Consider the following 12,511-nt stretch of genomic DNA (forward strand, 5'->3'; position numbering starts at 1 on the left):
GGTCTGAGAGCAGAGCTGACCTCTGCAGCCAAGGCTGGGTCAGTGAAGTGGACACTGGAAAACCCTCTCAACAGCATAGTCCACTGGCCCTGCCTGCAGGTCAGCAGTGGGGAGACCATAGTTTGGTCTGCCTGCATGGGTGGCCTTTGTGGCTGTCCCTAAGAACAAGAACTCCCTGGTCTCCAATGACCCCAGGACAAGACCCACACAGGTCCCTGAACCAATGGAAAGACAAGCGCAATATTCTGGGTGAGTGTAGGGTCCGCACACAGGGAGCCTGAACAGACACTGAAAAGTAAAATTTCACACTGGAGAGATGGCTCAGTGGTGAAGAGCATTGACTGTTCTTCCCAAGGACCCAGGTTCAATTTCCAGCACCCACACGGCAGCTCACAGCTCCAGCTCCAGGGGCCCCAACACCTTCACACAGGCACACATGCAGACAAAACACCGATTCACACAGATTTTAAAAATAAACTATTTTTAAAAGACTATAAAGAACACTTTCACTTTAGACATTTTTTTACAATAAACATTTAATGAATCACCAACAATTTCCAAACAAGCATAAAATCCAACACCCAAGTCCTGAGTTGACTTGGGGCCAGGAAGGCAAATCCTAGATTTAGTGGAGCATCTCCCCTTGTGGCTCTGGCTATCAGGATTCAGGCTCTCTGTGGTACCGGCAGTAGGGGCACTGGTTCCCTGCACTTCTGGCAATGGGGACCCAGGTTCCCCGTGGTGCTGGTGATGAGAGTGCAGGTCCTCAGGGCAGATGGTGGTAGTTTCTAGACTGAGTGCAGGAAAAAAAAAAAAGGCGGAGTCTCACTTGGCTCTGCTCCTGAACAGCACTTCCTGATCCTGAAATGAGTCCCAGAAATGAGACCTAGCAAATGGCAGAAGGGGAAAAGACTCTCGCCATGGCCACGCACCTCCCGGAGCTGATGGACACGAGACCCGGATGTCTCCAGTGTGTTTTATATCTGGATGGATTGTGGAAGCTGGTTCTGAGGTACATGTGCTGAGGTACCAGCCCTCTAACGGGTGCCCGTGCCTGGAGAACAGATGAGCCAAGAGGTCAGAAAAGAGCAGGGGCTCAGCATCCATGCCTTTGCTCTAGGCGAGTAGAACAGAACCCTCTGGGAATTTGTTCCCCTTGTCTAGACCTCAATTTCATCCAAATTCATTTAAAGCAGTCCTAGGTAGCAGGAGATAAAACAAAAGACAAACTCAGAAAAAAAAACATGGTACCATTCAGGTGACATTAGCACTTAACTGTCAGAAGTAGCTAAAGCCAGAGATGCTGAGTCTCAAAGTTTAGGACCTGTCATGGCTGCTCTTGGTGTTGATGACTATATCTGGAATTAACTAAAAGTTAAGTGGGTGGGCACACTTGTGGGGGACTTTTTTTTATTGAATCATTTGAAGTAAGAAGACTCAATTTTTTCTTTTTCTTTTTCTTTTTCTTTTTTTTTTTTTCTTTTCTTTTCTTTTTTGTTTTGTTTTGTTTTGTTTTTCTGTGTAGCCTTGGCTGTCGGGACTCACTTTGTAGACCAGGCTGGCCTCGAATTCACAGCAATCCGCCTGCCTTTACCTCCCAAGTGGCTGGGACTAAAGGTGTGCACCACCACGCACGGCTAGAAGACCCACTTTTAATCTGGACCTTTTGTAATGGGAGGATCCACTTCTAATCTCGGCCACACCTTCTGCTGCCTACATGGTTTGACACTGTCTTATTCCCTTCTGTCAGCTTCTGTCAGTTCTATGTGCCCTCCTTTGTAGACTACGCATTCCCCATGGTTGCGCCCTTCCTACTCACTGTTGTGTCCAGACCCAGGATGGCCCCTTGCAGGGAAAGAAGGCCACCTGCACGGAGGGGAGGCCCCTCCACGTCTAGCTCTTCCCCCTCCCCCCCGCCTCGGCTGACAGTAAATGCAAGAATGGAAAACGTGAGAGTGCATCTCCCAGTTCAAGCCACTAATATCTAGGTCCATGCACGGGTCACCTTGTCCAGCCTCTATGTGTTCAAGGCACATGTTGACCACAGTGCCTCCCAGGGGCCCTGGACTTTGGCTATTTGCAGACTTTGCCCTGCCTGGGCCAGCCGGGCTCTGGGTCAGCATGGCCGGCTGCGTCTTGCTGTGCCGGGGCTTCATTCTCATCTTCCTCATCCTCACCCATGTCCTGCACCAGGGGGAGCTTTCAGGTAGGTGTTTGTTGCTTCATTCATTAGAAAAAAAACAAAACAAAGCAAAACATTTTCTTGCGGCCGGGTCTCATTCTATAGCCCAAACTGGTCTGGAACTTACTATGTAGTTCAGGCTATCTTCAGCTCTTGGCAATCCTCCTGCCTCAGTCTCTTCAGTGCTAGGACTTGAGAAATGAACCACCAGACCTAGCCATCTCATCTTTGGTACAACTCCACTGGTTCTATAGGTGACACTGTCTCTAGGGGCCTTAAAGGACCACCTATGTTCGTATTCTACCTCCTGAAAAATCAGTGTGGGTCTCAGGGATGTGGACCTATTGAAGCAAGGACAGCCTAAGCTGTGCACTAGGCCAGGCTGGGCACAGACCAGGGCCTGCTGAACAGTGGGGGGGCAGCACCCACTGCCTGAGGCGCTGTGTGCCGGAGGGTTCCTGCTTTCACTGGCTCTGTCACCCTGCAGTGTTTCTTCCGGCCTCGGAGGCAAACACCGTTCTGGTGAGATGGAGGCGCGCCAGTTCTTACTTCATAGAAGAACTCTTTGAGGGGAACTTGGAAAAGGAGTGCTATGAGGAAATCTGCAAGTATGAGGAAGCAAGAGAAGTGTTTGAAAATGATGCCAGCACGGTACGTGAGGCCCATGGTACCTGTGGGCTCTCTGAACGGTCGGGCGCAGCTGTCTTAGAGGACAGAAGTAATTAGCCTATTGTCTTATGGTCGGGTTGGTACGAACCTGACTTCAGAGATGAGAAACCAGACTTAGAAATGATAGCAAACTGGCCTCAGCAGCAGGCGAGGGCCCCACTCTAGACTCCCTGCTGGTCGGGCTACCTAGCTGGGAAGACCTGCCCATCACACCACAGCCAAATTAAGCAATCAGGTAAGAATTCGGCATTTTTAGTTATTCATAAGCTTACTGTAAGGCAGAGAGAGGGAACCCAAACGTAAGGAATGATCATTTTCATGTAACTGCTTCCAGATACGGTTGTAAACTAATTACTAACAGTGCCCCAGGCTGAGGTGCGGTACAGTGATGGGCTGCATGTCTAACATGCAGGCCTGGTTCAATCCCCAGCTTCGGAGTAGTTTTACATGTAAATGTGTCAATACTTAGAGTTGGTTGTGAATCAAACCTTGACCTCTTATCTACAGTGTTTAAATATATTTTTTAATTATGGTTTCCTAAAGACCCATAGGGTATAGAGCATCCTTCTGAAACTGCCCATCTGTTGTTTAGAGAAAGCAATGAAAGTTTTTAATGTAGCCTACCCTAAATTTCAATTTGCTGATTTCCTGGTGAGAAGAAGAGCAGTGGTGACATCACCCACACATCACGGGGGTGCTCAAGTATGCTTTGGGAACACGCCACAAGTCTGAACAGCTCACTTGCATAGCCTGCTCCAGCCTCTCCCATGAACCTTGATGATTATAACAGACTTTTTTTTTTAAGAGGTTGAGATGCCAAACAGTTACCATGCATTTGTGTAGAATGAGGTAGAAAGTGGCCAAGGAGGTGCTGTGTGGCTTTGTGTCCTCACACGTACCATCCCCTTCCACAAGAGACATGGTAAGTAACCTGGCATAGAATGTTCATGTTTAATGTAAACAGGCTGTTAAATCTCTCCTCCCTCCCCCCCCTCACACACACACACACACACACACACACACACACACACACACCTCCTCAGATGAGTGAGTAAAACCCACGTATTCTCACGCGCGTCCACCCATGGTAGACTGAATACAGAACAGACCCTGTGGTAACATTCTTTCCTTTGCCTTGGCAGGATGAGTTCTGGAGACAGTACAGGGGTGAGTTCCTTCCCAGTGCTCTGGCCCCAGTCCCTCTTCTACTCTGAGATGGGTCTCCACTGGGGACCATGGGTTCACTTTTGAAGCCTCTGGCTCCTGGGACCTGATGTCTGTTCTGGGAAGGTCACTGGTCCCCAGGCTCCCACTAGCAGGAAAACAACAAGACCTCTGATTTCATTGTGCTGATGCCTGTGGGTTCCCAGGCATCTGGGGTTCAGGCAACAGACAGGAGACCTGCCCTACCTCACAGCTCATCCTACTTGTGGGAAGAAGCTATAGGCAAGAAACTGGATCAGATTCAGGAGAACTGTAGCTGTAACCCAGATGCTTGGCTTGGGGTTTGCTCTGCAGGCCCTCCTCAGGAGAAGCATGGGGTGGGGATCAGCACAGAGAGACGTAGAAATGAACAGAGAACATAGGGTAGGTGAAACCAAGGACACTTTGAAATGCGCAGGAGATCATGTTAGTGATGGTGACGGGTGGGTAGGGGTCACATGGCACCAGTGGGACAGGAAGCACCTGGAACATGACTGCCTTGGCCCCAGTGGAGCAAGCTCAGGAAGGTCCTGCCTCAGGGAGTCCACAGTGTAGGCTCAGAGGCCCCTTCTGCTCCCATAGGTGGCTCTCCATGTGTCTCCGAGCCTTGCCTCAACAACGGGACATGCAAGGACCACATCCGAGGTTATAACTGCACGTGCTCCCCTGGCTACGAGGGCACGAACTGTGCAATGGGTGAGGCCCTATCTATTCCAGGTCCGGATGGGGCTTGCTGGAAGGCAGCAGCTTTCTCAGGGGACTTCATGGTTCCCCTGTTCTGTCCCCCACTGGAAATCATTGCCACCATGTGACCCACTGTCTAGCCCCAGCTCTCTCGAAATTTCTATAGCATAGGGTCTCCTTTCCTTCTCTTTCCCACTGTTCCCCTGCAAACCATAATCAGCACACAAGTGGGAAGGGCTGCACACAGGTGGAGACACTCCAGATGGAAAGCAAAGCAAAACTTCATAAGGAAATAGTCTTTTTTTTTTTTTTTTTAAGTCCTAGAGTCCCGTACACGCAGGCAAACACTCTTCCACTGAGCTACATCCCCAGGCCTTTTAGCTTTCTATTTTTGATTAGGGTCTCATAAATTCCCCGGGCTAGCCTTGAACATGCTATGCATGGGGGTAGAGGGATGATCAGAAGAGGACTGGCCACTCTTCCAGGTTCGATTCCCAGCACCCACAAGGAGGCTCACAACTTTCTATAATTTCAGTCTCAGGGGATCCAATGCCCACTTCTGGCCTCTGTGGGCACTGCACCCTTATAGTACACAAATACATATAGGCAAAATAGCCCTAGATATTAAATAAGTAAATAAATAAATACTAACTTGCTATGTAGTTCAGGCAGGTCTTGAACTAACGATCCTCCTCCCTCAGACTTCTGAGAAGTCATGATGGGCAAGACCTGTATTTCCAGTCCTGACTAAGAACAGTCCTTACATACCCATGCAAATGACCTTACAGGGCTAAAGACATGAATTCCTGATAATTGTCGACTATTGGAATAAATACACCTAACTCTTCCTGGGTCTCTGATAGCTCAGAAGCAGCTTTCTGGGAGAAAGGGTTCTTTAGCTCAGCTCTTGGCTCTCAATTCCAGATCCCACTCCATCACCTTCCTGGTGATGTCTGTGGGTATGTCCCCACCTAAACAGTGGCAAGGGACTTCGGCCCTGCCTCAGCTACTCAGCCATCTCTGCTGCGCTCTGACCCCCTCCTGCCCCACCTCAGCTGCTCAGCCATCTCTGCTGCACTCTGACCCCCTCCTGCCCCACCTCAGCTGTTCAGCCATCTCTGCTGCACTCTGACCCCCTCCTGCCCCACCTCAGCTGTTCAGCCATCTCTGCTGTGCTCTGACCCCCTCCTGCCCCACCTCAGCTGTTCAGCCATCTCTGCTGCGCTCTGACCCCATCCTGGTCCCATTTCTGTTCTTTGAAGGAACAATCCAAAGATGCTTACCGGTGGAAGCCATCCAGGACTCACTAAGTCTTCATGAGCACTCCTAGGGTACCAGAGTGTAGGAAGCCTTAGATGAAGACTGGCAAACTGGAGACATTGAGGGCCGTAGACGTATCACCATGTTTGTGTTTTCTTAGTACATGTAACATATAAGCAACACTAGGGCTGTCGAGTCAGACCCATGCACTATGCACAGGTAAATGATGACATTGACTGTTCCATGTCCACATGCTGCTTTTAGCTTTTTCTTTCTCTTCAGCTAAAAATGAATGCCACCTAGAGAGGACCGATGGGTGCCAGCACTTCTGCCACCCAGGCCAGTCATCCTACATATGCAGCTGTGCCAAGGGCTACAAGCTGGGCAAGGACCACAAATCATGCAGTCCGAGCGGTGAGTTCTCACAGAGGTAGGCGGTCAACCTACACCTCACCTTCCTTCTACCATCATGCTTAGGGGCTGGAGTGCTGTGGTCAGTTGGGGCATAATCGCTGACTTGGGGTTCTAGCCTCCACCTTAGAGCAGCTGCAGTACCAGAATTGCTTTGTGTCAGGAGACCCATTACTATATCATCCACACTCTCCCCATAAAATAATCCTGGGAGCAGGCAGGTCAGCCTCACCTTGCTCCCCATGGGCACCAGTGACCTCTGCCATCATTCAGACGAGGCTTTTGGCTAGCACCACTGCAAACCCCACATCTCCTTAGAAGATACTGATTTTCTTCCTGTGTTGCCACCACAAATGAAGACAAGTGTGCATGCGGGGCCGTGACTTCTGAAAACTTCACAGTGCCAGAAAAGGGCTGCCAGAGTCTGCCCAGCTTCCCATGGCAGGTAATTGGATAACAGCTTCTGTTTTGCTTTGTTTTGTTATGTTTTGTTCAAACTTCATTCTGTTGTTTCCACTTTCTTGCCAAAAGGAAGTGACAGCTAAGCGAAGTGGGAACAGGCCCTTTCCTGGGTTCCATGGGCTCTTGGGGAGCACAGCTCTCGATGGCATTTGCTCCACAATAGAAGAGCGCGTTGGTTATACCCATCTGGCTGTACCATGTGTGTCTGACCAATGGCTGTTTTCTGTTTGTGCCTTGTGCCACATCCGAGTGCCAGGGGACATGGCTATCTGAGCACAGCTCCTGATCCACACCCCACTTGCATGTGTTTCACTCCTGTGTCTCTTTGTTGTCCTTTTCCATGGCCTGACTTAGAGTCTGAGCATTCTAGGCCTGTTCACCTGCCAGTTGCTCTTGACATCATGTGGAACTTGGCAATGATGCTCAGGCCTTCTCTCTGTTTGCCAGCTCCACGCCCCTCACCATAGGCTGCAGCTACTTGGCCAGGAATTTAGTCCGTGCTTGCTCTGCCTTTAACTCATTTTATGCCGCCCGTCTTGGTTTGATTTTCCTGTTTCCCTCTTTGTCGCCTCTCTATGGCAGACTTTGTCCTCTATTTCATTGTGTCCCAGAGAGTGGCTTGTTCAGTAGGGGTACAGCACTCACCATGAGACAGCTAGCAAGTTTCCAGTAGTCATACTAGCACAAGTAAAAACAGGTGGGAATAATTTTAAGATTTTAATTCAATCTAAACAGATACTAAATATGTATAAAATAAATCATATTTTATGTGTGTGTGTGCGCGCATGTGTGTAGCAATGATTAAAGCAGAAGAGGTCATGAATTTGAGAGGGAGTTGGGGAAACACACACCTACTAAATCCATTTACTGTTGCTCATACGTACATGTGTTTAGGGAGGACCACTTGCAATGGGATTGTCCCTGGAAAAAATGGAGTCTCCCTCTCTCAATACTCAATTGAGTGGATCTTTATGAAATTTCTCTACCTACGTTAGCATCAACTGGTGGTGTCATTATATGTGTACTGTTTAGGCAACTGTTGATGTTTCATGGATGCAGCTTCCCATCATGTCTAGAACATAATACCTCAAGCAGGTGTCCTGGTCCTCTGGATTGTATGATTTTTTTCACACTGCCTTTCCTGAGACCCTCCCAGTCTCAGCCTTAAGTATAGGGGTTGCGTTGATGATGTATCAGGTAGGTTTGGGGACCCCACAATCATTAATTCTCTGTATTTTGACCAGTTATGGACATCCGTGACAGTCTCCATCTGCTGCAAAAGGATCTAGCGCTATATTGTTCAGACTGTGTCCCTGGGAGTGTGAACACAGTGTGGGTGGGTGGGGCCCCAGGCTCCTTTCTGTTGTAAGCAGTCATTTCTCCTGTGTCTTCAAGGTCACTCATCTTCCCTTTGCAGCGTCTAATCTGATGTTAACCCCACAATCCGTACACTGTAACCATCATTTACAGTGAACTTGGGTTTTTTTCTCTTCTTTGTCTCTCCTTAGTTCTTTGGGTCTCTGGAGCAGGGACAGCTGTTCCCTCGTCCCACCCACCTAACAGTTCTCAGTCAGCTTTTCTCCTCCTATGGAACACGAGCATGGTTTTTGTTTGCTTTCCTGCCTGGTGACTGTTAGTGGGTTGCAGAGCTTGTGAACTATAACTCATCAGCTACAGAAAGCGCTGTGCTCTACACATAAGCTTCAGCAGTGCTGTACGACATGGTTGAGGTACCTGGAAACAGTGTGATGCCCGTGTACCTTGCCTTTGGTCTTTGCTGGGGAAGGAAGGCCAGTGCGGTGCTCAGGGTCAGATTCTTCTCCTGCTGTGTTCGATCAAAAGCACAGCCACATTTTCAGCTGCTATAACATATTTCTCTCAGCATTCACGAGCCCAGAACTGTCCCCGCTGACCCTTTGGAGTAACCATCCCTGGCCTTAAGTAGTTCCTCTTCCTACCTGCTCACTACGGCTCCCAAGCCCGCCGCTCCCCAGAGTTCCCCCCTTTTAGGGTCTACCCTACACTGCAGCCATGGTGTCCCCTGGGGCTCACCACTCCCTTGCCACTCTGGACTCTGCCTCAGTTACCATCTTGCCCCACGCTGTGCAAACTCAGGAGTCACAGAAGCGCCGCCCCTGAAAGATTATGGTCCCATGTGACCAGCCCTTCAATTCTGTCTGCCTTCCTTGTTGCAAGCAGGGGAGGGCACCTGGCAGCCATTTCTCTCCTTTGCCAGGAAGGGCCTGTGAACCTTGGAGGTATTGTCAGAGTGCTGGTGGCTGTGGAAGGAGCAATGGGTGTGGACACTGGCTGACTGTCCCTGGTGCCCAGGACACCCACTCAGCTTTATTGTCCCCTAATGTCACACTGGCTACTAACAGCCATTCTTTTTTTTTTTTTTTTTAAAGGTCAGGTTAACAAATTCCGAAGGAAAGGACTTCTGTGCTGGTGTTTTAATACAGAAAGACTTCGTGCTGACAACAGCAAAGTGTTCCCTATTATACAGCAACATTAGTGTAAAAACAAGTAAGTATTTCATGAATTTTTATAAGCTCTCATTATAAATGAAGCAATCCAATGGAGGGATAAAATGAAAACTTTTCTTCTGGACATTTTGTTTCTAAGACAAGGCATGAAATAGCTTCCACAGTACTAAGATGGCTGTAAAGCCACAAGCATAGACAAAAGAAGGTTTCTGCTAGAGCGTGGACACAGCAGGTGAGTGGCAAGCAGCACTTAGCACAGGACCAATGGCAGCAGTAGAGCAGCCACCTGGACATGGGGGCTAAGGAACAGAGGAGCTGGGTTCAAGTCCCTCCTCCCGACCATCTTGGGCTGCAACCCTGTCTCACCTCAAGATCTATCTGTAGCCTCATTTTCCATCTCTGAGACCTGGACATTCATTTCTCCCCACTGGCAAGTTCCTATAATCAGCTATGGACATGCTCAACAGCAAGTGTGAACCTTGGAGTGCGCATGTCCCACTCCCTATCCTTAGATGCTTGTGCCAACAGGCAAGCAGCTGAGATGCAGCCTGGAGGAGCTAAACGCGAGATGACGAGTCCTGAGCAGCCCATGTTCAGCCCAGCCTGGAGATGTTTCTTTTCAGTGTTCTAACCACTTCTCATGATGATTTCCAGAACAAACATTTGACTCTTTTTGCGGACAGCGTGAAGAGGCCAAGGAAGCGAGTTGGCTACATTGTGATCTGCAGCCGAGTCCTGGACGAACACCGCTGCTGTCACCCCCTCGGGTTCCTGGTGGCTACCTCGCCCTTGAAAACAAAACATTTTAAGTTGGCTGATTGCTCGTGATTTCAGATGCTGACCAGAGGACCTGGATCAGGAGGGCTCACGTGCACATGCGCTACGATGAGGAATCGGGGGAAAATGACATCTCGCTGCTGGAGCTGGAGGAGCCAGTGCAGTGTCCCAGCCTGGGGCTCCCTGTCTGTGTCCCAGAGAGGGACTTTGCAGAGCACGTCCTCATCCCTGGAACAGACGGTCTCCTCAGCGGCTGGACGCTTAATGGCACAGAGCTGGGTGCCACCCCGGCGGTGCTCTCAGTCGCACGTGCAGATGGGGAGGAATGTGCGCAGACGCTGAATGTAACTGTTACGACGAGGACAAGCTGTGAGAAAGGCCTTGTGGTGACAGGGCCTTGGGTGGAGGGAAGCGCAGTGACCAGAGAGCACAAGGGCAGCTGGTTCCTCACAGGGATCCTCAGCTCGCAGTCACCACCAGGACGGTCACACTTGCTCCTCCTCACCACAGTCCCGAGATACTTGATGTGGTTCACACAGGTCATGAAGTAGCTGAAGTCCAACATGGCGGCGAGGTAGTCAAACTGTGCCACAGTTACCATGGAAGATGACCACTCTTGCCTTGGAACTTTAAATTTTCTTTATTCTTGAGAGTGTCATACACATATACAATGAAATATGGCCACGCCTACATCCCAATTCCCTTCCCCCATATGTTTGTGTGTGTGATAATCCATTGGGTTCAACTAGCACTGTCTGTGTGTGCAGTGTGGGGCCACCCACTGGAGCACCCTCAGAACTTCATATTTTGTCCTTCCCCACCATCTATCGGCTGCCAGTAGCTCCCCAGTAAGGAGCAGGGCGCAGAGCACACCCCCGTCTGTGACACAGTCTTGTCTGGCTCCATCTCGTGCAGTCTTGAACGGGTCACCACGGCTGTTGTGAGTCTGGAAGTGAAATAAGCCTGTCCTGTCCAGAAGGCAGCTCTTCCCCCCTCTCAGCGGAGCCCTGGTGGAGGTGAGAGTGCAAGGGGATGGGGAGAGTTGGGTGTGTTAATTAAGATGTCCCATTTAGGACGGAATCTCTTATTCTCAGCACTCTGATCAATTATGCATCTTTGCATTAATTATTGCTCATTATAAAAAGAAGCTTCTTGGGCCAAGGCTGTGAGCAGTCCAACTCTATGGCTGTGAACATAAACATTTAGAAGGTGTTGTTGGGTTTTTGTTTTGTTTTGTTTTTTTGGTTTCTTGGTTTTTAAATAAATGTGTCATCCTTGCGCAGGGACCATGCTAATCTTCTCTGTATTGTTCCAACTTTAGTATATGTGCTGCCAAAGTGAGCACTAGAAGATGATTTTTTAACCTGACCATTTAGCAAAGTAACGACAGAAGCTTCTACCCAAGGGCTGCACCCTCCCTAGTCATGAGCTTTTGACCGAAGTTATAGTGTTAATCATGAAATCCCTCCTGTGGAGCAGGCCTCAGATTCAACCAGGAAGCAATTGTTTATCCCATAATAGTTATGGCACGATTGCACCAGTGCACATATCTCACCGGGCATGCCAGTATTGTGGATGCAGGGTCCAGCAATGGCTAAGATCATGGATGCTTTGGCGGCCCCTGCAGCTGGCACACCTGCTAGCACTATGAAAGCTAGCCGGCAAGGAGGAGGGGGTTTCCTTGGCGATGTTTATCTAAACAGAGGCCTTACGGACAACATATAGCGTCAGTCGTAAGCCAGCTGAGTAGAAGCTGTGAACATGTGTGCCGGTACCATACTTGGTGTGTCACACACTGTAGCAGACATCTCTGGGCTTCTCAGAATTACCAGTGAGACAAAAGGGCAGCCCAATTCTGATTCTGCGTGGCTGGCTGCTGAGGAGAGGGAAGCAGGGTCAGTACTGGAAGACGACCGTGGCCCTCCTGATAAGGCTGTACCTGGACGCTCTGGGTGACGAGCCCCACAGCAGACTGCATGGAGTGCTCGAGCCTCATGCCCGCCCTGTGGTCAGAGAGGCTATGCCTGAGCAAGGTCTTAGCTTCCTGTGCCTCGGTACCCTCATCTCTAAGAGGAATAAGTTGCAGTGTGGCTGTGGGGACATTTTAAAGGGCAGGAAATGGCCAGGTAAAGTGAAAGGCTGAGGGGGAAAGGCCCCAAGTTTGAAGACAGACTGGGGTACAGAATAAGAACTTGTCTCAAAATAACAACTAAAAGGGGTCAAGCCAGTGCACCCTTAGGCAAGTGTGAGTTTGAGTATTTGACGCTGATGCAAACTGGCATGAGGAGGTATGGGCCTGTGTGCCCATAAACTCGGACTCCACACACAGGGCACCAGAGACAGCACATGGGCACAGCACACGGACACAGCACACGGA

At 49.6% G+C, this 12,511-nt stretch overlaps 1 protein-coding gene and 1 non-coding gene across 2 annotated transcripts; one reads left to right on the forward strand and one right to left on the reverse strand.

Annotated features, from left to right (window-relative positions):
- The first annotated feature begins 2,005 nt into the window (after positions 1-2,005).
- Positions 2,006-10,815, forward strand: Proz (protein Z, vitamin K dependent plasma glycoprotein). The gene is made up of 8 exons (XM_051169895.1): positions 2,006-2,206; positions 2,670-2,833; positions 3,994-4,018; positions 4,637-4,750; positions 6,281-6,412; positions 6,769-6,854; positions 9,280-9,397; positions 10,192-10,815. Exons 1-8 carry the CDS (start codon positions 2,020-2,022, stop codon positions 10,683-10,685), a joined length of 1,320 nt encoding a protein of 439 aa, XP_051025852.1. The 5' UTR covers positions 2,006-2,019; the 3' UTR covers positions 10,686-10,815.
- A 557-nt stretch (positions 10,816-11,372) lies between these two features.
- Positions 11,373-11,479, reverse strand: LOC127210382 (U6 spliceosomal RNA). Its single transcript, XR_007833292.1, has one exon. It is a non-coding gene; the product is annotated as a U6 spliceosomal RNA (small nuclear RNA).
- Positions 11,480-12,511: the final 1,032 nt, after the last annotated feature.

Source organism: Acomys russatus, chromosome 27 (genome assembly GCF_903995435.1).
Source record: "Acomys russatus chromosome 27, mAcoRus1.1, whole genome shotgun sequence".
In the NCBI taxonomy this organism is placed as follows: domain Eukaryota; kingdom Metazoa; phylum Chordata; class Mammalia; order Rodentia; family Muridae; genus Acomys; species Acomys russatus.

Bases quoted from the DNA above. Each gene is read 5' to 3' on its own strand.
- Proz (XM_051169895.1), top strand. From the start codon at position 2,020: ATGTGTTCAAGGCACATGTTGACCACAGTGCCTCCCAGGGGCCCTGGA. The intron at 4,019-4,636 runs GTGAGTTCCTTC...CTGCTCCCATAG, and splicing joins GTTCTGGAGACAGTACAGGG to GTGGCTCTCCATGTGTCTCC. The intron at 6,413-6,768 runs GTGAGTTCTCAC...CCACAAATGAAG, and splicing joins CAAATCATGCAGTCCGAGCG to ACAAGTGTGCATGCGGGGCC.